We start from the raw sequence: 27,750 nt of genomic DNA, 5'->3' as shown, positions 1-27,750 counted from the left end.
CGTTTCTCTTGCTATGTTTTTATTAACTTTTACTTCTATCAAGGCATGACGTTAAATATTTTTGCAGGGGTACAGTAATTGGTCTTAGTATATCATATGGCAATGGACGTCCAGACCAGTGACATTTGACTCCTTTTACAGCATCTTTGCACTTGACATGATAAATTAAAATGCCCAATCATGAAATCTAATTGTATTAAAAGATTAGAGTTAAATTAAACTTGCTTTAATTCAAGATCACAATCACTCAGCCCCATCTCCTGCCGAACTAGAATGCCATCATTTTAAAAGGAAAACACACAATTTTGTTTAGACTTACTTTCCATGCTTCTTAAAACCAGGAGATTTAGCAACAAGTTTTTCCAATGCAAACGCTTTTTGGGCACATTGCATAACCAGAGGGTTATCGTTATTCAGGTATGCAAGGTGCAACAAACGTGTCCAAACTTCCAACTCCAGCAGTTTATCAGTCCAGATGCAACTTGATATTTTATTTTCCAACTGTAAATGTTCACATATTTTTTATTAATAAAGATATACATATAAACTTGGAAATTCTTATGGGAGTGATCCCAACAGTTACACAAAGGCCATGCTTGCGATAGAAATCTGACATTGATTCTTTCACAATTTGCAGCATGCACCAAAGGAAGCAGAGGTTTCAATAAATCATCTGTGAAGTTCTAGCCTGCCCTTATTAATTACCAAAAAGGTCAAAACCTGACCAAATTAGTTTGCTTCACGGAAGATTGCTCGATTTTGCTGTATGCACCATCTTGGAAATAAATGGATAATCCCTACTCCCCATATTTCAGGGGATCATTTGAAACAACATACAGTATCATTCCTCTATAGGGCTTCAAATCCTAAATTTGTCCTTGAACCCAATGTAATAGCATCAAGTGATTCACATATAGAGCTTCACTGAGGGTTTGGCCACAGGAAATATTAGCTGCCAAAGTGCCCATGCTTAGTTTCACACTGTTTTACATTATATACATGTTGGGCACTGGCAAAGTCTCAGTCTCTCAGATTCCATCATGGAAATTAAATCAGGTTTACAACTTATTGAGTCATAGAGGTTTAGAGAGATCCAGTGCAGTTGCTTTCGGCCACTGATTCTGTACCACCAATCAACCACTCATTAAAACCAATCTAATTTTGCCCCATTTTGAATCTTCATACATTGTCATCTACTTCCCCCAAATTCTACCAATCATCTACACACTAGGAACAATTTACAGAGGCTAGCTAACCAACCTGTGTAGGAATGTGAGGGGGGAGGGGGAGGCGGAACTGGAATATTCAGAGCAAAACTGCACACTCACAGGAAGAATGCACAGATAACACCCAAGATCATGATTGAACTCAAGGGGTTGATGCTATGAGGCAAGGGCTCGAATAGCTATGCCACTCTAATCTGAACCGTTGCACCATTTTCCATTGTTTTATGGCATAATATATTTATTTTGGAACATACATTGATTTTTAAATTTTGCTTCTAAAACGTTACATCAAGACTAGTTATTCACCTCAAGAAGACTAGGAACAGTAAATTTCATCAGCCTGTTGCGATTGCATGAAAACATCTCCAGAGCAACAAGAACCTGTACCATTGAACTCTGGCTGTCATTACTTTCCTGCAAAAGATAAAGAATTCATCAAGTTAATGCGTAAGCGCTCTGACAAAACATACAAATGAACCTAGATTCAAGGGATTGTGGTCTCAGTTATTTCATTCCAAATTACAGAGAACTGTAAGAAAGCCACGTAATATTGGTATTATTTTTCAGACCTGTTACATTAAAATCTCATCTGATCTTAATACAATGCAAACACATGAAGCTTGTAAAAGAATATATACAAATTGCAAATTATTGCTAATGCTGGAAACCAGAAATTTAGACAAAATATGTTGCAGTTACTCAGCAGGTCCAGAAGTATTTATGGGGAAGGAGACAACGTTCATAAGGGAAATCATAACTCCCAGTATTAAATAGGTAAATAAAAATGAAAAACAAATATGAAACAGACACTGAACCAATCCACCACTTGTGTAGGAAGGAACTGCAGATGCTGGTTTAAACTGAAGATAGACACAAAAAGCTGGAGTAACTCAGCGGGTCAGACAACATCTCTGGAGAAAAGAAATAGGTGACGTTTCGAGTCTTCAGTCTGAGCATTATGTGTCTATCCCCAATCCATCACTTCCAGTATTAATATAGATGGAATGAGGGAGGGGAAGCCAATCTACTAACTGACTACCTTACATTCATATATAGGCGACATACCGTATAGGAGATTATTAAAAAATCTCCCTATTGCTATACAGAAGCATCATCAAACAAAACCCAACACTCAGCCACTGAGTCAATTTAAGGACAAATTTCCAAATCAGCTCTCATCCTGTTGCTGTTTCTGCCACTCCCCGTTCCACCTGCCAACCCCTGCCTCACTACTCCCTCTCACCTATTTGTATTGACTATCTCCCCTCTACACTCTCAATATTGATGCTGAAGTTGAACATCCGTCTTCCTCGTACCTGACCAACTGAGTTTCTCCTGTAATTTGTATTTTGCTTTCAACGAGCGCAGGAACCCCACTTATAGAACTCCTGCAGTTGTGTTTTGGAAAACCTTCAGAAATTTTAAAATTTGTAACGATGTTTAGAATCCATGCCTTAGCACTGGAAAATGTTGCAGGTATTAAAGTTTTACATTATCCCTGAGGACGTGGAAAACGGGGAGGCAGGGAAATAGCTAACCAGAATGATTATGATGAAATGGCAATCAGTAATACAGTAAATAACAAATGTGATAATGATGCAAGGCCAAAGGAGAGAGTAAAAGGGTTGCCAAAAGAAATAAAACATGGGTCTACAAAAGATGCTGCAGCACTAATTTCAGCATCTGGTGCTCAAACATAAAGTAGAATTGGCAATTGTTTGAAATTACAGTTTTTAAAATCAAAAGTGATTTTGGAAGTGTTTACTTTGTTCTTGATGCCAGGAACAATAATGTGAAACATTAAACTACCAATTGCAGTGTTTGATGAATTAAAGTAGCAAATGCACAGTTATGAGTAGAAAAAAAATGTTGATCTTATTTTGGAGGAGAATGCATCATAAGCAGAAAATTCTAAAAATTGAATGAAATGTAAATAAACTCCTAAGGTCACATTGAGTCAGGGCCGTGTTACATTTCTTACACTTGCACAGGAGGATGAGCAGGTAGGAATAATGGAAGAGTGGACCAGGAGAGGGACTATTCAAAAGGAATGATATTTTCAGAATCCTGATATATAAGGGGAAGATGACTTTGGTGGTGACACACAATATCATTGCATATAATAGAAAAGACTGAAGATTAAATGTTAAATGCAGACCCTACTGCAGCTAATGTCAATTTGGATCTGACAGGATCATCACAAATATCTTACTTTGGAGCCCAGGCTAGGAATTAGAAACATAGAAACATAGAAAATAGGTGCAGGAGTAGGCCATTCGGTCCTTCGAGCCAGCACCGCCATTCAGCATGATCATGGCTGATCATCCAAAATTATTACCACATTCCTGCTCTCTCCCCATATCCCATGATTCCATTAGCTCTAAAAGTTTTATCCAACTCTCTCTTGAAAACATCCAGTGAATTGTCCTCCACTGCCTTATGTGGCAGAGAATTCCACAGATTTACAACTCTCTGGGTGAAAAGTGAGGCATTATCTTGTCATGTGACTTTTATGTACACAACAACTTGCAACATATGTGAACTAGCAACTAGTCTGATAATTTAATCTACTAACATATACGAAAATTGCATGTAAATGAATATAAGAAGGTTTAGGGATAAACTAATCGTTAAACTTTATGCTATTAATTCTTAAGTAACCATTCCTTTTTAAAAGGCAAAACAAATTTCTAAAAGTAATCTTTATTTTGATTGCATTACTACCCTCTTCCCTCTTTTCAATTATCTTATTTAGAGGCAGTTAAAGGGAAGCATCGTAGCCTCCTTGACAATTGCTGATGTTATTCACCTGGGCTTCTCCTGTATCTGACTCTTTCTCTGATGATATCTAGAATAGAATAGAAAAAAGAAGCCTCACAATCAAACTGTACTTGCATATTCATAATTCTTACTCATGTTTTCTACTCTTATCACTGCAGCTACTATTTGGAACAACAACGTCATTCTCTGAGAGGCAGATTGGTCTTCCTTACTGCTTATGATCAGGAATCTACTTTAGGATAGTTACCGTAATTCCTACAAATAAAAGCTTTTGGTAAATACTCTTAAGGGTTTGTCGCTGCACTATTAATCGTGCGTCTAACATTAAGTCCTCAATTACTCTTGAATATCATATGTCTAATGGGCTAATGACATTTATGCATTTACATATTGCTTTGTTTTGTGTGGCACAACTGACTTCCCATGTATAATCCACAAAGTAATCTTTAGTTTAGTTTAGTTCATTGTCACGTGCACCGATATGCAGTGAGAAGCTTTTCTTGCGTGCTAATAAGCCAGCAGAAAGACAATTCATGATTAAGAAAATACATGATTAAGACAATACCTGATTTAAGTCAGTGCTGAGGAAATATTTGGTTTAATGTTTTTAACCAACATTCTATTGAAAAATGGAAATAATTTCAAACAGCCCAATTTCCAAGTGATTTATTTCAAAATGAAACCCATCAATATGCATCAGTAAACAAATCAAGAGGTGTAAGTAAATAATTTGTAAACTGCTTTACCTCATCATCACTTCCCAGACTTGGTCCTATTTGTTGTTGCAGAAGCTGTTTTATCTTGACCCATGTGATTATAATCTGATGTCTCACAGCAATAGGAACAACATCAGAAGGTTCACTTCCATTTATGATATGCATTGCATATTCACAGATCTATAGTCCAAACAACACTGTATTAATTATTCCCATTAAAATGTTAATATACACTGAGCTCCTGCAAGTGAAAGAGAGTCTCCAGTGTCCCATCCCTGACCCATCCTATTCCCCCATAAGTTTGATTGACTTAATGCCCTTAACACCAAACATTAATGCTAGGAAAAACATTACAAAATAGTTCTGAATGACAATATAAATCATGTTTGGGGGGAAATTCTGATTAATTTGTTTGAATTCTTCAAGGAGGTAATTAAATGCATTAATGAGGGTTGAGCAGTTCATGTTCACCTTGTGGACTTCAGTAAGGCCACTGAAAAGGTCTCACATGTGAAACGGGTCCAGAAGGTACTGGCCTATGGGACCCTGGGCCAATTGGATATGAAATTGCCTTGGTGAAGGAGGCAGAAGATAATGGTCAGGGCTTGTTATCATGATTGTAAATCTGTGACCAATTGCAGGAATTGGTTTTGGGACCCTTGCATTTTGTTGTATGCACAAATGGCAGAAACATGAATATAGGAAATATAATTATTAAGTTTCAGATGACACAAGAATTGTTGGTATTGTTGATAATAAAGAGTTGTCATAGGCTACATAACTTAAGATGGACATAAACGTGATGGGAGGAACATAATCTCCAAAAATGTGAGATGTGCATTTTTGGACGTGTTTTTGGCTAAGATATATACAAAGACAGTAGGACCTTAGAAGTGCTGAATAACAGTTGGTGTACATCCCAAGGATCCCTGACGGCAGCAGTACGGGTAGGTACGGTGATGATTAACTCACACAGGAGATTAGCTTTATTAGCTGGGGAAAGCGATACAAGAGCAGGAAGGTTATGATATAAATGTCTAAAAAAATCAGGTCTACTACAACTGGAATGTTGTGTGCATTATCATCATAGTGCAATCATCACACTACAGAAAGGATATGACTGCAGTGACTAAGGTGACAGGAAATTCAGTAGGACAATACATGGATGCAGTCAATAATTATCTGAGAAGAGAGAGAATAATATAAGTTTGATTGACTTTGCGGAGAAGGCTGAGGGGGATCTATTTATACCAAACAATGAGGAACACAGGTTAATGATAGATTGTGATAAATGTTTTGCCTTTGCAGAGGTGAATATCACCAGTGGGCAGAGGTTTATGGTAAGGGATAGGAGATATGGATGATATTTGAGGAAGAATTGTTTAACTAAGAGGGTAATTCTAAACTTAAATACATTGCCTGTATGGGTGAGGATGAAAGGTATGCCCAAAGCATTTAAGAAACATTTAGGTGAGCATTTAATACACAATTACATATTGGGGCTGAGGGTCAAATGCTGGAAAAAGCAATTAGTACACAGAGATAGGTTCTTGACATGATGGTCAATTTACTATTTCCATGTTGTATCAATGTTAATGTTAATATTGATGTTAAAACAAATAGTTATCTCATTGCAAAGATATCCTCATACAGGTACAGTATTTAGTGTAAGGTATCTTCTTTGGTTTGACAGTTTCGTCGACTAAAAATTTGGCAATAATGACATAAATCGAAATAGGTAATTATTTATCATTTGATTGGATGAAACTAGAACACAACATGGGAAAAAAGTCAGGATAAACCTTATGCTATTCGCATATGTTAAAAAAAAAAGGTGCTGTGATCTATTCCAATAATGCTTTAAGTTTAGAACTTTTATCAATGCTCTAGCCAATTCTGCCTTATTGGTAATTTATGTTGAGAAGTTCAAATGAATGTTATCCCTTCGATGTATATGATTGTGATATTTATGATAAAGATTAGGGTTGAATTATGTTGTGAGGAGGATTCAACTACACAAATTTGTAGAATGAAGGAAAGAAAAATGATATAACCACCTGAATTATGCCTTTTGAATACTCTCTCAGACCACGTTTGTTGTATATAATCTATGTCTTACACACTACAATTCATTTAATTATATTTTTCCAATAAAATGGATTATCATGCAATTGTCTTACTGCATTAAGAGTTTGTACTTTTAAATTAACATAATAATAAGTTAACAGCATTGTCTATAAAATTATTGGGTGAATCCTCATACCTGGAGAGCTTCATATAAGTGAGGAATACCTTCAGAATCCACAGACAAAACGAGCGGGATGTTTAGTTTTTCGTTTTTTTTTGCTGATGGCTTTTTCTTGGCAGTATATGGAGAGCCCTTGCTAGACTCACTTTTCTCAAAGTTAGTTGGATTGGGTATCCAAGGTTGAATCAAGCCACGGCATAGACCATTACACAGCATTACTAAAAGCACAGTTTCCCTATTGTATAACAAAAATAGTTTCACAATTGTTAAATCCTTCATTATAGTTTATAAAATATAACAGTTTCAGTGTATAAATCAATGTTTCTGCTAATGTTTCAGACACATATCCTTCACAAACACCTTTTAAAAACATCTCTGACCAAAACAATATTCATTATTAATTGTAGTAATTCTACCTGCTACATTTAATGATGCCAGAGCCTTTAACACTCAGAATGTATGCACACTTCAGTTTTTTTCATAATTACTCCACAAAACGTCAAAGGTGTGGGCATGTAGCTCTCCTTTATCGTCAGTAACCCTCAGACAATATGTAAGCATTCAGTTTCTGGCGGTATTGACGCATAATTCTGAAACATGCTAGAAATGTGGGAGAGGAAAACTGACCTACTACAATCTATCACTGGACAAGCAAACTTACCCAGAATGCCCTGTTATCTTTAATGCAGCAAGAAGTGCCTGAAATGGTTTCACAAGTTCCGCATATCTCCCAGAAACTAACAGGTGATGATTATAATTCCAGATATAGATTGCTGCATTGCAAACTATTATTGCTTCATTTAATAGGACACCCAGCTCTGCACCTCGCAAGAAGTTCTCTGTGGCACCAGCAGACAAAGAGTCTATCCAGTTTCTGAAAATAAACACAATTAATTTTAAGAATTGATGCAGGTATACTGCGCATAGCGCTGCCCCACACGGTGCTGCTTCATTGCAGTGCTCTTTCATTTTGAGGCCTTATTCCATTCAATTTTAAAGACAAAACAGGAAAACTCTTATAGGATCATTCTTTGAGTAAATTAAGTAAATACTTCTCTTCTTCTAGCATTTGAGTTACAATTGCCCACTATGTTAAAAAATGTTTGAAATAATTTGCATTGCTTTTCGATCTGGATGAAAGTGTGGATCATGTCGGAGGAAACACACCTGTCCAAGATGAGGTTTCACCCTCCGGTTTGGGCACTGTTGTTGGCCGAACTTGGGGCTAGGTGTATGTGTCTTTGGGGTAACGTGTGGGCTGGCGCCAGCCCCCAGCTGGGGTGAGGTCAGCACCAGCTCGTCTTTAATCTGCCGCTGCTTGCGGAGTGCTTGCTGCACTGCCATGGCAAATAATTTAGATTAAATATGTTGAAGTTATTCAGCAGGTCAAGAATTATTTGTGGGGAAGGAAACAATGTTCATAAGGGAAATCATACCTCCCAATATTGAATAGGTAAATAAAAATACAAAAAATATGAAACAGAAACTCAAACACTTGTGTAGGAAGGAACTGCAGATGCTGGTTTAAACCGAAGATAGACACTTAAAGCTAGAGTTACTCAGTGAGTCAGACAACATCTCTGGAGAAAAGGAATGTGACGTTTCAGTCTGAAGAAGGGTCTCGGCCCGAAACGTCACCCATTCCTTCTCTTCAGAGATGTCGCCTGCCCCGCCGAGTTACTCCAGCATTTTATGTCTATCTTTGGGCACCTGCAGTTCATTTGCAATGTACATTTGAACATGCCTTCTGAGTGGAATGCAGACAGCACATCAAATTTATGCTGACTGGTCATTTGTGCAATCGTAGTATTCAGTCATCTATACTATTACTAAAATTTCATCTTGTCCTCTTCCGGTTTGCGTTGGTTTTAAATTTGCGCAAAAACTGTACCATATATCGGTAGGATTTTTTCGGCACCTTACTCACCCTTCTCCTTTGTTCCAAGTGGACCAAGTTTTGTTTCGATCGGAGAAATATTACAAAAGTTATTGGTCTGTTATTCACCTGGACGGCAACGCCCCTTCCAGCACCCACGGAATCAATCATCGGCTCCTTCAGGAGCGGAGTGTGGGCTGTGGTCCGCGGGTGAGGGCTGGCTGTGTTCGCGGGCGGGGGCGGTGTGCATGACAGGCGCTGGGGACGGGAGCCGCTGAGTGAGTCTGGAGCCGGGTCATGGAGCCGGTGAGTGCAGTCGGAGCCAGGGCTGGGAACCGGTGACCCCACACATCCCCTCCCACCCCCCCCCTCCCCCACACCCCCCCCACCCCCACCCCACCCCCCCTCCCCTACAACCCCCCATCCACCCCCCCCCCCCTCACACACCCCCCCTCCCCTACATCCCCCCTCCCCTACATCCCCCTTTCCTCACACCCCTCTCCCCCAAACCCCCCCCCCCCACTCTGACCACACACCCTCCCCACAACCCCCCCCCCACCCCCACGCTCCCCCCACCACCCACATACACTCCCTCCCCTACCCCCACAAACACCCCCTCCCCTACCCCCACAACCTCCCACATACACCCCCTCCCCTACCCCCACAAACCCCCTTCCCTACCCACCCCCTCCCCTACACACACCACCTCTGTAACTTGCATGGCCAAGAATGAAGAGGCTGGGGAAAGTGGTGGGCATTGCCCAGTCGGTCCCAGGTAGGGACCTCCTTAGAATCGAAGGGATCTGCAAGGTTCTGCCTCCAGAAGGCAGTTAATATCATCAAAGACTCACACTACCCTGGCCATGCTCTCATCTTGCTGCTATTGGGTAGAAGGTACAGAGGCCTGAGAATCGTTACCTCCAGGTTCAAGAACAGCTTCTTCCCATCAATCATCAGGCTCTTGAAATACACCCTAGCCACAACACTAACCCATCAATGAATGACCATGCAATACACTACATACTCCAGCTTGCACCATTACAATCCAGTCACCTAGTGTAACTGATAACTTATTGTAGTATAATTAATTGTATATTTATTTATTGTGTAATTGCATTAATTTGCCCGTAAAGCTTCATCAAATAAGAATTTCAATATTTCACTTTCCTTGCATGTGACAATTAAACATTCTTCAGATCAAATTCAGATTCAATTTTAATCTGCCTTAATCAGCAATGTCAAATGATTTGCATCAGCTAAAGCTAGACTTCACTGCATGAAACTATCTTGCATCCCTTAAAGATGAGATGTATCTCTAATAGAAGGTGGCTAGATTGCATGCGGGCAGGAGTTTGACAACTGATATGTGGCCAGGTATGTGTGAAAAGAATACAAAATGCAGAGTAGTGTGGGTTCCCTCAGGGATTTCAGTCAATGCAGTCATCTTAATAGACGTAGGAGGATAGAGATTTTCTTTTCTTTTACTATACGCTAAATCATATGGGGATTTAGTGACCAATCAAAACAATTATCTCAATAAGGAAGGCACAGGATCCACAATGAGGGCTTGTAAAGAAATAAAAATGTTCATTTATAAAGCACAATATTGGGTCATGAAGAAACCTCAAAGTATTTCATACAGAATTGGATTGATGAATACTGCCCAGTTCATCATAGGTACCGACCACCGCACCATTGATGGGATTTACAGGCATGGCTGCCTCAAAAAGACAGCTAGCATCATCAGAGACCCACACAACCCTGGCCACACACTCATTCCACTCTTGCCCTCGGGTAGAAGACATTGGAGCCTGAAACCAGGTTCAGTAACAGCTTCTTCTCTTCAGCCATCAGACCATTAAACACTACAGCCTCCAAATAAGCTCCCCACATGGTCTTGTAACATTGGGCTTGTCTGTTTGCATTTTTATTGTTTGTTTGTTTTACATGTGTGTGTGTGTGTGTGTGTGTGTGTGTGTGTGTGTGTGTGTGTGTGTGTGTATGTTTGTGTGAACTTTTTTTCATTTAGTTTAGTTTATTGTACCCAATGTGCAATGAAATGTTATATTATTATATTGTTTACAGAGCACTATGTTTACAAATTCTGTTTTGCTGCTGCAGGTAAGAATGTCATCATTCTGTTGGGGACATAGGACATCTTAGCTCTTGACTCTTCTCTTCTTCAGGGCAAACAGAAGCACAGTCGTACAAAGGAAGAACAAACCAAACATGAATAGAGCCGCCTGTATGTTATTTTGTATTGGAAGTGCAGTGCCGGATCTAATTGGTGCAGCTGTTTCCGAAGCCTTGTCAAGAGATGAATAAGACCATTGTAGATAATGGCATCTTCAGATGTAATTCTCCTGGTAACACCCATACTTTCCTCAACCCAATTATTTTTTGATTCATAGTTTGCAAATGGCAGAAGAATACACAGGATACTTTATTTCATTTTCTGCACATCAAACTTTCTTTGACCCTTTGACATTTCAGATATTCAACTTCTGTCTGCGGAGGGAAAACACTTGCATAATGAAGGGTAGACACTTTGGCACAATCAACCTCCATCTGAGATTCAGTTGGTGCCCATCCTTCCTAAAATAGCCACCAGCAAACCTAGTAGTGAAAGGAAGATTGCAAGTGCGGCCTGAAAAGAGATGTGCTTTTCAAGCAATGCTTCTGGTCCTGGAGGAGCAGGACTTCTACCACTATGATTCCAGAAATGAGCTACACTGCACTCCGGCAATTCAAAGTTTAGTTAATCGGGCCCTACCTTTTAACCCAGTAGAAGCTAAGGCATACATTTTGTTTTTGAGTTTTATATTACAAAATTGTAAAGCATAATTCACGTATCAGTTCCTTCACTACCTCTACCTTAATATAATAACACAATTCATATAATATAACAATAACATTAATAATCTTCCTCTTAGTCACATTTTAATTTGGTAAAATTTGGGAGCGTCAGACAGTTAATATGTGCATTTGTTTATCATTTATAAACAATGTGGTAATTTATAATTTCTCTACATGGACAAATACAAAAGATTGAAATACCTGTAAGTAATCCATTCTGGAGATTCCTCTAAGTTTTTGGCTACAAATCCCTGAGAATGTAGTTTTTCTTCTGGGAAAACTGCCACATTGTTGAACTCTGCACCCTCTGATCTTAATAACTGAATAGTTGCCTGGACAAGCAAATTACAATAATAAATATGTAGCCTTTGAAAAATATATCACATCTTACTAACCAAATTAATTACTTTTAATTATGAACCAATTTCACTTCTGAAGGCGCCATGCTGGACTAGCAGTCGCAACTCTTAGCTCCGATGCTGTAAAATCGCGATTTTTCGCATTAAAATCGGGTCTGGAGGTCGGGATCAATTCAAAAAACTTACCGGAGCCCCAGTACGTCGTGCTGATGACGTCATCAGTAAGCGCTGTGATTTAAATGGAGGATAAAGGCTTTTAAATGAAAAAAAACATCTCCAGCTCAGAGCCCTCAGAGAACAATCTCAAAACAACTGCTGAAAACTCAGAAACCTGAAGAACAGACCTCTGAAGTGGATTCTGGAATGGCTACAAGATCCAAGACTGAGATGGCTACTAAGAAGAAAAATGAAATGGTGGAGATAAAGAACTTGGTAAGAGAACTGAGAAAGGATATTGAGGCTGGAAACTCAAAAATAATGGAAAATATTAATGTTAAATTGATGGAAAATATGTCGAACATCAATGCTGGTAATCAAAAAGTTATTGACTGCATTGGCATTATACAAAAACGAATTGAGGATGTGCAAGAAGAGCTAACGGGGAGAATTAACAAAGTGGAAGAAGAGTCTACGAAGAAGTTTGAGGCTGTGCGTGTAATTGTTTCTTCACATGTAACTGAAATGAAAGACATGGAAACAGTTGTTGAACAAATGGCTGAAGATATGCAGGGAATGAAGCTAGAACCAAGCCTCAAGAGTCAACTGGCGAAAGTCTCAGATAAATGTCTTGATCTCAAAGCCGACTCAAGACGCCAAAATTTACGAATAGTGGGAGTAACAGAAGGGGCAGAGGGAAACAACGCCCGTGAGTTCACTGCTAACTTAATCAAACAGGTACTCAATTTACCTGTGGAACCGGAAATTGAAGTGGCACATCGAATACCAAGATTTAAGCCAAGATCACAAGCAGATCCAGCCCACCCACGACAGATCATAGTCAAACTTCGGGGCATTTCAGCACTTGAAGAGCTGATGAAAAACCTCAAATACGGAGTGAAGATGACGTTTGGAAACGACTCTATCAAACTCCTCCGGGATTATCCCTTTGAGATCGTGCAAAAGAGAAGAAAGTTCTCACAGACAAGACAGATTCTCCATGGAGTTAAAGATGTCAGATGTGGCTTTTTTTATCCGGCCAGGATGCGCATTACTTTCAAGGGAAAAGAGAAAACTTTCACTAATTCGGACGCATCTTATAAATATGCCCAAGAGATTGTGGCAGAAACAGAAGATTAATCAAGGCAGCGGGACGATATGGACAATTTCTGTCCTTTTATTATTTCACAGAGAACACCTGAAGATAAGGGAAGAAACACCATTTTCTAAAAGTTTAAAATGGAAGAGCATTTCCACGTGCGCTGGTCTAGACACCTTATCTCCTTTGGACGCTTTGGAATTCAACTCAAGTGCATTCTTTGTTCAAAATGAAGGAAAGACTGATAAGCAACGCAGAGACGAACAGCAGAGCCGAATGTGGAAAACATCACAAGGACAAATGGCGGTTTAAGATCTTAAAATAGCTTTACAAAATATAGAGAATTAACAATAATTAACAATACTAATATAGAAATATAAATGGAAACTAATTTGAACTATATAATGGGCAAAATGTAATAATGTGTTAAAAAGACTGACTAGCTCGTATATAGAGCGAGACAGTTAAGCAGGGATAAAGAAATAATAACAAATTTTAGAACTAACGTAGATAATACTGAAAGTTTAAGTGCTATGTAGTTCATGTGGAGAAGGGAGGAGACTCAGGCACCTGGCAAAATTCCAGGAGCCTGATTCGAGTTAACCTTAACCCTTTCAGCCAACAGCTTACTATTATCATAGGTATAACTAATTATAAATAATTAGTAGATTAAAGTGTTAGATACATACATTTCATATATATATGTGTATATGTATGTGTATATGTATGTGTATATGTATGTGTATATGTATAGAGGTAGATGCAGAGAGATAGATGCAGAGAGATAGCTGCAGAGAGATAGATGCAGAGAGATAGATACATAGAGAGATAGATACATAGAGAGATAGATACATAGAGAGATAGAGAGATAGAGAGATAGAGAGATAGAGAGATAGATAGATAGATAGATAGATATATAAGATTTTGAAATGGTACCGCCCTCCTAGGTTTAGAGTAATAAAGGGAGTGGAGCTAATTGTACAACATCAACCGGAAGTCGAATAGATGTCGAATCCCACAGAAGGGTGCAACACTCACTACAGTGTCGAATACTCCAGACACTGTAATTTTACTTGTTCAAATTTTTATTATCACAATATGTCACAACTAAGTGTTTTTTTTTCCAAGGACAATCGCAAAAGGGATCTACCAAGGACGTTAGTAATATAAACGCCCCCCAAATATCCAGAGTCCTTAGGTATGGATGCACCGTAATAAATAAGGGTATTAAAATCAGTGAAAATGCAAGATGATAAACAAAAGAAAATGGGAGGAATCACACTGTGTAGCTGGAATATAAGGGGTATTAATGAACCAATTAAACCGGGCAAAATACTAACTCAGTTGAAATCATACAACACGGACATTACTTTTCTACAAGAAATGCATCTTAAACATCAAGATCAGATGAGATTGAGGGTGAATTGGATAGGCCAAACATTTCACTCCTCACATACTTCGAAATCCAGAGGCACTGCAATTATTATTCGCAAAGGAATACCATTCAAATCAAAGAACATTATATCAGATAAGGAAGGGAGATATCTTATAGTTACAGGAGAGATCCATGAGAGAATTACAGGAGAGAATCACTTTGGTAAATATATATGCACCCAATTTTGATAATCCTCAATTTTTCAATAAAATCCTGAATACAATCGCAGAATTTAACTACCAAAATGTTATAATTGGAGGAGACTTCAATTGTGTTCTAGATCCGTACTTAGATAAATCGATGCAAAAACAAAGAGGTAATATGAAATCTAAAACTAGCGAACTCTTAAATGCATATATAAAAAATCCAAATATAGCAGACGTTTGGAGGATCACGAATCCGACTGGAAGGGAATACTCGTTTTATTCAATGGTACACAAAACATACTCACGTATAGATTATTTCCTAGTGGATACAAAACTAATCCCTTATACTATGAACCCTAAATATCACACCAATACGATTTCAGATCACTCCCCGCTAAATTTTGTTTGAAAATTAGAAGGAATGTCTACAAACAAATCGTTCTGGAGGTTTAACTCGCAAATTCTGAAAGACCCACAAGGGAGTATATATCTAAAAAAACAGATGGACCTATTTTTTGAGACAAACGATACACCAGATATATCGCCCACTTTACTATGGGAATCCTTCAAAGCATTTATTAGAGGAGACATTATCTCGTACCAAGCTTTTCAAAACAAAAAGAATAAGAATGAACAAAGACAATTAGAAGAACAAATCAGACAACTAGATATAGATAATGCTAAAGTTCCAACTATGCATAAACATAATAAAATTTTAATGTTGAAATCTAAGCTAAATAAATTATTGTCAGAGAAAGTTATAAGACTATTCCAAATTACAAAACAAGAACATTTCGAATTTGGGGATAAACCCCATAAACGTTTTGTACGCCAACTGAAAAACCAAGAAAAAGATCATGCAATTTTAAAGATTAAATCAGATAGAGGGGAATTATTAACACTACCTAATGATATCAATAAAAGATTTGCTCAATTTTACAAGAATTCATACACATCGAAAACGCTAATAGACAATAATAAAGTTTCAGAATTTCTGGACAATTGTAACCTTCCAAAACTAGAACTGAAGGAACAAGAGGAACTGGGAGCACAAGTTACATCTAAGGAAATAGAAGACACAATAAACACACTTAAGAATGGAAAAACACTAGGACCAAACGGATTCAGTAATGAATTTTATAAATCTTTTTACAACATAGTTACACCACGTCTACAGAAAATGTATACATACGCTTTTAAATAACAAATCTTACCTGAAACACTAGCAGAATCAACGATCACATTAATACTTAAAAAAGATAAAGGTATAGAAGAACCAGGCTCATATAGAGCTATTGCTTTGTTAAATACGGATCAAAAAATATTAGCGAAAACACTAGCTAGAAGACTAAGTAAATATGTTAGTAAATTAATAAATGAAGATCAAACGGGATTTATACCTAAGAGACATTCATTTAATAACCTGAGATGTCTGCTTAACATAATGCATTCTCACAAACCTCAAGAACAAGAGTTATCTATCTTTTCATTGGATGCAGAAAAAGCGTTTGATCAAGTAGAATGGGATTATATGATTAAAGTATTGCGAAAATTTCAAATGGGAAAGAACTTCTTCGCATGGATAAAATTATTATATAACAAACCCACGGCTAGAATATTAACTAATAATATACTATCTACGAAATTCCAATTATCAAGGGGCAATAGACAAGGATGTTTATTATCACTGCTGTTATTTGCTCTGGTAATTGAACCTTTAGCTGAAAAAATCAGAACACACCCGGATATTTACGGTTATAATACAAAATATTCAAATAACAAAATATCTTTATATGCAGACAATGTACTACTGTATATCACAAAACCCCAAATCAGTATACCAAACATATTAAATCTAATTGAGGACTTTGGATCTTTCTCAGGATACAGAATAAACTGGAACAAAAGTGAAATTATGTCGATAAAACCGAAAGACTCAACACCTCTTGAAATTTCCCTTTAAAATAGCCAAAGAAAAATTCAAATATTTGGGAATTGAAATTACTAGAAACTATCACGCTATGTTTAATGCCAATTATAGTCCCTTACTTAAGAAACTAAATAATCTAATCAAATTCTGGAAAACGCTCCCGATGTCTTTAATAGGTCAAATAAATGCTATAAAAATTATCTTTTTACCACAAATCCTATATTTATTTCAATCAATACCTATATATCTTCCGAAAAAGTTTTTCAAAAAACTAGACTCAGACATTACAAATTTTATATGGGATTATATATCACACAGAATACAAAGAGCACACCTTAGTAAACCAAAAGAGATGGGTGGTCTAGCACTTCCTGACTTTATGTACTATAATTGGGCAGTAAAAAATAAAAATATGATTCACCTGCTGGACAACTCTGCCCAGCAGGTGGACTGGATTGTAATGGAGAGAGAGGACTGCTGTCCGTGTAATACAGGAGTGATTCTCCTCTCACCAATGAATCTGAATAACAAAAATTACAATAAAAATCCAATGATACATAGCACAATTAGAACTTGGAAACAAATAAAACAGAATCTAAAATTAAGAAATCTATCTCTTTTAATGCCAATAGTCAATAATCCATCGTTTAAACCTTCAATTATAGATAAATCATTTACACAATGGGAAAGAATGGGAATCAAAACGCTCGGAGACTTGTATGAATCGGGAAAATTATTATCATTTCAACAATTACAACTGATATATAATTTGAAAAGTAATCAATATTTTAAATATCTTCAAATCCGTGACTATCTGAAAAAATACACAAAAGACTATCATAACATGCCTCCAGACTTATTGGATGAAGCCATGAAGACAAAGGCTGAATCAGCAAATCTAATATCATAAAGCAGTGGATGTTGTGTATATGGACTTCAGTAAGGCCTTTGACAAGGTTCCTCATGGAAGGTTGGTTAAGAAGGTTCAATGGTTGGGTATTAATGGTGGAGTAGCAAGATGGATTCAACAGTGGCTGAATGGAAGATGCCAGAGAATAATGGTGGATTGTTGTTTGTCAGGTTGGAGGCCAGTGACGAGTGGGGTGCCACAGGGATCTGTGTTGGGTCCACTGTTGTTTGTCATGTACATCAATGATCTGGATGATGGTGTGGTAAATTGGATTAGTAAGTATGCAGATGATACTAAGATAGGTGGGGTTGCGGGTAATGAAGTAGAGTTTCAAAGTCTACAGAGAGATTTATGCCAGTTGGAAGAGTGGGCTGAAAGATGGCAGATGGAGTTTAATGCTGATAAGTGTGAGGTGCTACATCTTGGCAGGACAAATCAAAATAGGATGTACATGGTAAATGGTAGGGAATTGAAGAATGTAGGTGAACAGAGGGATCTGGGAATAACTGTGCACAGTTCCCTGAAAGTGGAATCTCATGTAGATAGGTAAAGAAAGCTTTTGGTGTGCTGGCCTTTATAAATCAGAGCATTGAGTATAGAAGTTGGGATGTAATGTTAAAATTGTACAAGGCATTGGTGAGGCCAATTCTGGAGTATGGTGTACAATTTTGGTAGCCTAATTATAGGAAGGATGTCAACAAAATAGAGAGAGTACAGAGGAGATTACTAGAATGTTGCCTGGGTTTCAGCAACTAAGTTACAGAGAAAGGTTGAACAAGTTAGGGCTTTATTCTTTGGAGCGCAGAAGGTTAAGGGGGGACTTGATAGAGGTTTTTAAAATGATGAGAGGGATAGACAGAGTTGACGTGGAAAAGCTTTTCCCACTGAGAGTAGGGAAGATTCAAACAAGGGGACATGACTTGAGAATTAAGGGACTGAAGTTTAGGGGTAACATGAGGGGGAACTTCTTTACTCAGAGAGTGGTAGCTGTGTGGATTGAGCTTCCAGTGAAGGTGGTGGAGGCAGGTTCGTTTTTATCATTTAAAAATAAATTCGATGGTTATATGGATGGGAAGGGAATGGAGGGTTATGGTCTGAGCGCAGGTATATGGGACTAGGGGAGATTATGTGTTCGGCACGGACTAGAAGGGTCGAGACTTTCGGCACGGACTTGTAGGGCCGAGATGGCCTGTTTCCGTGCTGTAATTGTTATATGTTATATAGATGGCCTGTTTCCGTGCTGTAATTGTTATATGGTTATATGATTATATACTTATACAACATTATTTTAAATATAGAAATACCTACAACTGATGGTACAGGTGCACAACCTTTTATCCGAAAGCCTTGGGACCAGACACTTGTCGAATTTCGGACATTTTCGGATTTCTGAATGGAAGATTTTTAGCGTAGATTAGGTAGGTAGCGCGGGCGGCTTGAAAAGTCTGGAGCGACTGCCTCCTCCCCGGAGACCGGGGAATCATTGTAAATCATTGCATAAATGTTAGTCAGTTAGTTTGGAGGGATTTTATGTGGTGGTGGTGGGGTGGGTGGGTGAAGGGGAAAACTTTAATTCTTAGTCCCCTACCTGGTCGGCGACTCCCAACATCGCGGAGCTGGGGGCTCCGTCCGGCTGCGGGCGGCGCCGGTTGGAGCTCCGACCCCGGCAACTCTACCCCTGGCTGCGAGACGTTCTAAATCCAGCGCCGCCCGCGGTCGGACGCCCCCCATCCCAGCTCCGCGAATGTTGGGAGAAGGCGGCCTCCGCACCCTGGAGCTTACCGCACAGCGACCCGGTAAGGCATTGCCCGCTTCCCGCTGGTATCCCAGCGCTGTGACGCCGCCGACTCCCAACATTTGCGGAGCTGGGGTGGGGGGCGTCCGGCCGCGGGCGGCGCTGGATTTGGAGCAGCCAGGGGTAGAGTTGCCGGGGTCGGAGCTACAACCGGCACCACCCGCAGCCCCACCGGCCACAGCGCTGCGGAGCTTACTGCACAGCGACCCGGTAAGGCATTGACCGCTCCCCGTCTCTCCGACCAGGTAGGGGACTAAGAATTAAAGTTTACCCCTTCAACCCCCCCCCCCCTTCACATAAAAGTCCTTCAAACTAACTGTCTAACATTTAAGTAATGATTTACAGATGTTTAAGTGTCTCCCCGGTCTCCGGGGAGGAGGCAGCCGCTACAGTAGTACAGATCTGGGTTGACCGTGGGTCGTTTCGGGTCAAGTTTGGCGCCAAACGCGAGCTTTGGTGTGCAGACGACATCCTGGAAAAAATGGCCGGTTTTCGGAGTTTTTCGGTTTCCGGAACACCGGATAAAAGGTTGTGCACCTGTATTAGAAGAGACTGGGAACAAGAACTAGCTATAAAATTTTCAAAAGAGAGCTGGGATAAACGCTTACTATATGTGCATAAATGCTTGATCAACGTACGACATACTCTAATTCAATTCAAAACATTACATAGACTATATTATTCAAAAACCAAAATAAATAAACTTTTCCCCAATGTCTCACCCACTTGTGATAAATGTCAGTCCCAAGAAGCTACCATAGCGCACTCTTTTGTTTTTTGTATAAAAATCCATACATTCTGGAACTAAATATTTGAAATCTTCACAAAATTAATTAAAATAAAACTTGTACCAAAAGCAGAATGGATCATTTTTGGAATATCGGAAGGTAACCCCGAACTAAACGCGTTTCAAAAGAACTTACTTAATTACGGGCTAATTATGGGAAAAAAGCTTATACTCAAATTCTGGAAAAACGCTCCAATACCAACAGTAAAAATGTGGATTTCAAACATGTTCGAAACATTACACCTGGAAGAGATGAGACTCCTCCTAGCAGGCAAAGCAGACCACTTCCAAAAGACGTGGTCTGCATTTATGGAACTATTACAAGCATAAGGTGCAATAGTAATTTAAAAAAATAAATGGTACCAGGATCTAGTAACGGGAGGTTAAAAAAAAACAAAACAAAACACGGTTGGTATATCCTTTTTTGCGGAGTTTTGTGTTATGATAGAGCGATTGTTTCTCCTTTTTTTTTTCTTTTCTTTCTAGGGTCTATTTCCTTTCTTTACTTTTTTTTCTAACTTCTTCTCTAAGGGCTTTCTTTTCCCAACACTTTCCTGCACCTTCACGACTCTTGCTCACTTTCCTTACTTCTTTTATTTCTACCTTTTTTAAAGCTCGAAAAATGAAGTGGTACAACAAATGTAATAAGATATATGTGATGTGTATTACTGTAATTTACTGTACTTCTAATTAAAAAAAAAAAATTATGAACCAATTTTAAACATAAATTGTTAATGTTCTAAAGTAATTTGGAAATTGGTAGGTGTTTGTAAGGTTTATGTCCCCAAAATAGATACACAAGCACCAGAGGCCAAGAATTGGAAGGGAATGTTTAGTTTAGTTTAGTTTAGAGATACAGCGCGGAAACAGGCCCTTTGGCCCACCGCGTTGGTGCCGATCAGCGATCCCCGCATATTAACCGCAGTTAATACCGCAGATCCCCGCAGTTCCAGAAATGAAAACGGCATTTCATTTGGACCTCCAGGGGTCCAAATGACAATTAAATATACTCTTGACTACTCTTGACTCTTAACGCTATTCTACATACACTAAGGACAATTTTTTACATTTACCAAGCCAATTTACCTACATACCTGAACATCTTTAGATGTGTGGAATGGTAATGAATGATCACACATGGTGGCTGGGTGAGGGGGGTGATGTTGGATGAGCATGTTGCAAAGAGAGTTATACATTTCAAAATATGTTATAATTAGGATCAAATTTACAAACAATATTGGGACAATTCTACCATCAACTCTGCAATAAGTAAAATAGGTGAAGCGTTTAATATTATATCAGTTGTTCAACAATTTCCCACATTGCAGATGTTTGGCAAAATCTCACATACAAATTGAATCCCCAGAAGATCCAATGGAAAAGGGAAGTTGAATTGAAAACTGACAGTGGCTAAAAGCAAAGATTGATAAGAATTTTAGTGATGGGAAGATTATATGTACATCTTAGTATTAGTGGTATATATAATTTGTGGTATACAGTATGTATAAATGATTTAGACTTAAATGTAGAGACCACAATTGATAAATTCATTAATGATTTCAAAAGTTACTGAGATTGAGTAGTAACTGAAGAAGTCGTTTAGGATACATGGAGGTTCAAAGAAAAGCAAAAACAAATCCTGGAAAACAGAAATGAAAATAGAAAATAATGTAAACTATGAACATCTGGCAGCATTTGTGGAAAGATCTAAACATCTATCCATTATTTAAGACAAGGTTAACATTTTTAAATAGCCTAAGTGTCCAAATAACATTCACACAAGAATTCACAATATAACATGATTTTTAATCTCATTGTCTTGAATTTATAGGCCAAATGGAAGGAATTTAATGTTTAATTCCCGTAAATTAATGGGCATTTTAATCATCTTGCGAGAGGGTTTTTGTGGAATGCGATCGATTGGAATGTTGCGGTTGCAGTGAATTTGAACCCATATCAGCAGGAAAAACACTGTCGTTTCGTATGGGGACAAAATCACATTATCGCCAAGGAAATTTTTATTAAAGTCATCCAAAGAAGCAAGTTTATATGTAAAATACACGACTTACATTTTGGGTTGTCCCCTAAGTGAGATCCGTCCCGTTGTAGGTGTTGACGGCATTAGAAGTAGCTTTTTATTTTACTCCAGGGATCAAATTGTTCCACGATTTTTTTTTTTAAGTCGGAATGATTTTTCTGCATCAGCTAGCAGCCCGAGAAAATATATCTCGGACACGCAGGAGAAAACGTCATTTTAATTCCCCCCCCCTCAAATGCGCCAAAGTCGCGCACACGGCCAGTGACAGAACTGCAGCGCCACTGAAGGTAGGTATTGTAACATCACTACACCATTGTGGACAGTTTATGAATGATGACTTATCAAAGTATAGGAGGGAGATTGATGGACTAATCAAATGGTGCCGGAATAGCAACGTTGCTCTCAACATCAGTAAAACCAAGGAACTGAATGCTGCGTTTAGAAGGGGGAAGGCAGATAATTCACCAATCTGCCTCCATCAATGGGATGGTGGTGGAGAGTCAAAAACTTCAAATTCTGGGCATGCTTATCTCGGATGATCTGTCCTGGACCCAACAAATTGATACAATTACAAATAAAGCACATTGACACCTCCACTCCCTCAGAAGATTGAATAGATTTAGTATGTCGATGAATACTCTCTCGAACATCAATAGGTGTGGAGTAGAGAGCATAGTGAATGGTTGCATCATGGCCTGATTTGGCAACTCGAATGCCCAGGAATGAAGATTGCAAAAAGTGGTGAACATTGTCCAGTCTATCACAGGCACTGACCTCCACACCATCAAAGGGGATTACAGGAGTCGCTGCCTCATAAAGACAGCTAGCATCATCAGAGACCCACACCACCTATGCTCCATGGCTATGCTCTAATTTCACTCCTGCCATCAGAAAGAAGGTATAGAAGCCTGAAGCCTGTAACATACAGTTTCCTCCCAATAACCATTAAACACTATAACCTCCAAATAAGCTCTGAACTACATAGACTTGGGGTCATTGTTTGTGTCTTTGCACTATTATTGGTTTTTAATATATACTGAACTTGTTTTTTTATTATTTATGAATATCATTTACAAAGTATTATGCTTACATATCTGTTTTGCTGCTGCAAGTAAGAATTTCATTGTTCCATTTCTGCACAAATAATAAAAAACTCTTGATTCTCTTGACTGGACCCTTGATTAGAAAGAGCCTGCACAAGTGTTATTTCTGTTGTGTGTGGCAGACGTAACCGGATAAACATTGTTTTCTTCTTAACCATGATTTTTGGTATGATTACCTCATCGAAAAATATTTCCTTGCCTTCTTCGCACAGCCAACATGTCCAAATTTTATGCAATTAATGTTCATGGATTATCCCATGGATGTGCAACAATGCAATTTGTACAAGAATATATAAATGTTGCATGTTAACATCGATGAGAATTCAAACTGACTTAATAAACCAGTGAACTACCTACCTCTCCTTTAATGAAGTAAACGTCAGCAAGTAGTCTAATTACATCAATACAGGAATAAAATACTTTGCGAGTAGAGTGTAACATTGCTGATGAGATCCTCTCAACAGTAAATAACGATGCTTCACTCATTCCAGTTAACATTTCTGATGAAAAAAAAAAGACAAACAAAATATATTTTCCAATTTATGCAGTGGACAATGCGCTTTTTTGAATAGTAAAGCATCTATTGCTTTGATATTACCATCGTCGCACTTTTCTGGTTTCCATCGTCCATCATCATACAATAGGCAATACTCAGAAGCAACACGGCAGACATCCCAAACTTCTTGCTTACGAGCAACTTTGACTAAATCAGTCCAGAGTCCCACCCTATAAGCACAACAAAATGATAGGTATCTATATTACTAAAAGTAAGATCTTGACCACTTCCTGTTTTGCTGTTTCATGATTTTTGAAAAAACGCTGCCACTTACGGCTGTGATTTTTTGGCCATCTTACTCAGAGTCCCCCCACCGCTGTGCAGGACGAGGATTTTTCCCATCGATGAAAAATAAAAAAGTTATTAATGTTTAAAAAATGTTGACATTCTCTCTGCTGCCCCTGCTGGTGGGAGGGGGGAGGGACTATAAAACCCAGAAGTGTTGTGCCTCACTCAAGATGGAGGAAGCAAGAGGGTCACGTCTCACGGAGCTGTGAATAACACTAAACACATGTTTACTCAACTGTGATGTGGTTTGAAAATGTGGTTGCTTTGAAATGTGGTGCCCTTAATGTGGTTTGAAAATGAAAATGTGGTTGCTTTGAAATGCTGCACTGCAAATGGTTGTTGGTGGTGGTAGCTGCTTTGAAATGCTGCACTGCAAATGGTTGTTGGTGGTGGTAACTGCTTTGAAAATGATGCACTGCAAATGGTTGTTGGTGGTGGTAACTGCTTTGAAATGCTGCACTGCAAATGGTTGTTGGTAGTGGTAACTTGACAATTTCCTGTTTGCACTGTATATTGATTTTAGATAAAATGCTACCACTTATAGCTGTAATTTTTGGCCATCTTACTCAGTCCCCCTCCGCTCATCAGGTGCAGAGGATTGAAAAATACAGAAAAATGTTGAGAATCTCTCTCCTGTCAACCATGCCATGAAAGCCACGTCCCTTCCGGTGGGAGGGGGAGGGATTATAAAACCCAGAAATGTGGGTGTGGCTCAGTCTCTGCAAGATGGGGGAGGGAGAGGTCAGGACTTTGTCTGAGCTGTGAATGAAGTGAACACACTGAATGTCTACTGAACTGTGAGTGTGGAGTTTATGTGGTATTTTGTGTGGTTTTATGGTGTTTTCACCTGCTTTAAATGGTATGAAACTGCATTTGAATGTGGTGACCTTGCACCCAGCATGAAATGGAATGAAACTGCATTTGAATTTGGTGGCCTTGCACCCTGCTTGAAATGGTATGAAACAGCACTTCAATTTGGTTGTCTTGCACCCTGCTTGAAGTGTTATGAAACTGCACTTGAATTTGGTGGCCTTGCACCCTGCTTGAAGTGGCAAGAAACTGCACTTGAGTTTGGTGGCACATCAGGCTTGAGTAACTGAGCTGTCATCCCAATAATCCATTTGGCCCACAATGTCCATACTAGCCCTCTGGAAACCAGTCCCTTCAGGCCACAATACCTATACTTGCACTCCAGAACCCAGCATGAAATGGAATGAAACTGCATTTGAATTTGGTGGCCTTGCACCCTGCTTGAAATGGTATGAAACAGCACTTCAATTTGGTTGTCTTGCACCCTGCTTGAAGTGTTATGAAACCCCCCCCCCCCCCCCCCCCGGCCACCAATATTGGAATTGGTGGAGAGGTGGAATATTGCGTTGGGGGACCAGCCCTCCTGTGTGAACATGGGATCCAATGGGTCCCACTTAGTCTAGTATTCTATACAAATGAACGACAAAACCATATTTTGGTTGAGACATTAAACTAAGCCTATTTCTGGTCTTTCATGTATGTATAAAAGATCATATGATGTAATTTAAATTAAACCAGGAGTTAAATTGAATGTCCTAGCCAATATATAGACTTCAATCACCCATCTCCAATGAAGAGGTCATTAATGTATTGCTGATGGTAATACTGAATGATGCAAAAACACAAAGTGGCGGAGGAACTGCGCAGGTCAGTCAGCAGGCGTGGAGAGAATGGACGGCGATGTTTCAGATTGGAACATGTCTTCGGACTGAAGGAGATTCAAGATGCCATGCATCTCCATAATTTGCCTGCTCTGTTTACCACCTCGTAACAGTGATTATACATCAGAAACATATCACATGATATTTAGAGATACCATGAAATGAACCGACACAATATTTATGAAATGCACTTCCTCTTTTGAAGCCTTTTAGAATACAACAATGCAATTTAGCTTCTATTTTTCCATGAACACTCTGCTGATGTTTTTAATGGAAGACCTCTGAACTTTAAGGTAAACTATTATATGTAGTAACCAACCTTTCCACATACATTGGTTAATTGATACACAGCTTTTATTTGGAAAGACAAGGACTGATTTGGAGGAATCGGCATAGTTTTGTTCAAGAGAGATCATGTCTCACAAATCTGATGAGGTTTTTTTTTAAAGAACTGAGGAAATTGATGAAGGCAGAGGAGTAGACATGGACTTTTGACAAGCAATCACATGGTCGGCTAGTCGAGAAATTTATGGCAAAGGGAATCTGAGATGCGTTGGAAAAGTAAATCCAAAATTGGAATGGTAATAGGAGGCAGAGGATGGAGGTTGATGGGTATCAACCCTGACTGAATATCTGTTACAGGTGATGTTGTGCAGGGATTAGTGTTGCACCTTTGTTATTTGAAAAATATATAAATGCCTTGTATGAGAATATAGAGTTGGTAAGTCTGCAGGTGTCAGAATTGGTGGAGTTGTAAGTTACAAAGAAGATTGTCTAAGGACACAGCGGGGCATAGAACAGCTGGAAAGTTGGGCAAAGCTGTGGGAGATGGAATTTAATGATATGCTGAGAAACGTTGTGGTGTGATTCACTTGTGACCTGAATGAGGTCATGGAATAGTTATATTTAAGAAGGCATTTGGTATGCTTGCCTTCATAGACTAAGGCATTGAAAATAAGAATTGGGATGTCATGTTGCAGCTATAGACTGGACTTGAGTCCACAGTTCTGGTCGCCACACTATAGGAAGGTTGTGGTAGCAATACAGAGAGTGCAGGCAAGAGTCACTAAAATGCTACTTGTAATGGAGAGGTGTAGTTATAAGAAGAGATTCAATAGGTTTGCTTTATTCTCATGTTGGAGGCTGAGGAGCGACCTTAAAAAGGATTATAAAATTATGAAGGGCAGAGATAGAAAAGATAGTCAGTATTTATCCTCGGGGAGCGGAGTCCAGATCTAGAAGGCACAGATTTAAGGTGAGAGGGGAGAAATTTAAAGGAGATCTTACAGGTAAGAATTGTACACAGAGGATGGTGGGTATGTGGAACAAGTGCCAGAGATGTTTGTGGAGATGGATACATTTACAATTGTATAAATGTGTTACAGAAGTACTTGGATAAGAAATGCTAATAATAATAATAATAATAATAATAATAATAATAATAATGATTATAAGCGTCTCATGCAGGCAAATGTGATAAGCAAAGATAACACAGTCAGTATGGACAAGTTGGTGAAAGAGGCTGTTTCTGTTTTGTATAACTGTATGAATCTATTTATTATGCAATGAAGTACAAATCATTCTTAAATCTATACTTAAGTACAAAGAACACACAAGGTCCCAGGCTATTATTAATATCATGGAAGCATTTTAACAATATTTAATTTGGGGGGAATGGAGGTTGCTAATATGCACTATGACTCCTTCAAAGATGATTCTTTAACAGGAAAACCTTACTATCCCTTTAAAATATA

The 27,750-nt window shown here is 38.7% G+C and overlaps 1 protein-coding gene across 3 annotated transcripts in view; it reads right to left on the bottom strand.

Moving 5' to 3' along the window:
* LOC129703923 (cilia- and flagella-associated protein 46) overlaps positions 1-27,750 on the bottom strand; it is a 219,745-nt gene that overhangs the window by 122,343 nt on the left and 69,652 nt on the right. For 2 of the 3 annotated variants that reach the window (XM_055646637.1, XM_055646639.1), the window contains 9 exons: positions 24,060-24,187; positions 23,819-23,961; positions 11,905-12,035; positions 7,633-7,845; positions 6,987-7,206; positions 4,754-4,903; positions 4,036-4,074; positions 1,533-1,640; positions 320-501 (listed from right to left, as the gene is read on the bottom strand). In XM_055646637.1, the coding sequence (XP_055502612.1) occupies positions 320-501; positions 1,533-1,640; positions 4,036-4,074; positions 4,754-4,903; positions 6,987-7,206; positions 7,633-7,845; positions 11,905-12,035; positions 23,819-23,961; positions 24,060-24,187 (1,314 nt within the window). The remainder of the gene's footprint in view (positions 1-319; positions 502-1,532; positions 1,641-4,035; positions 4,075-4,753; positions 4,904-6,986; positions 7,207-7,632; positions 7,846-11,904; positions 12,036-23,818; positions 23,962-24,059; positions 24,188-27,750) is intronic. The other variant, XM_055646638.1, reaches the window with a different exon arrangement.

This window comes from Leucoraja erinacea, chromosome 15, assembly GCF_028641065.1.
Source record: "Leucoraja erinacea ecotype New England chromosome 15, Leri_hhj_1, whole genome shotgun sequence".
Classification (NCBI taxonomy): Eukaryota; Metazoa; Chordata; class Chondrichthyes; order Rajiformes; family Rajidae; genus Leucoraja; species Leucoraja erinaceus.
This window is presented reverse-complemented; position numbering and strand designations above follow the sequence as displayed.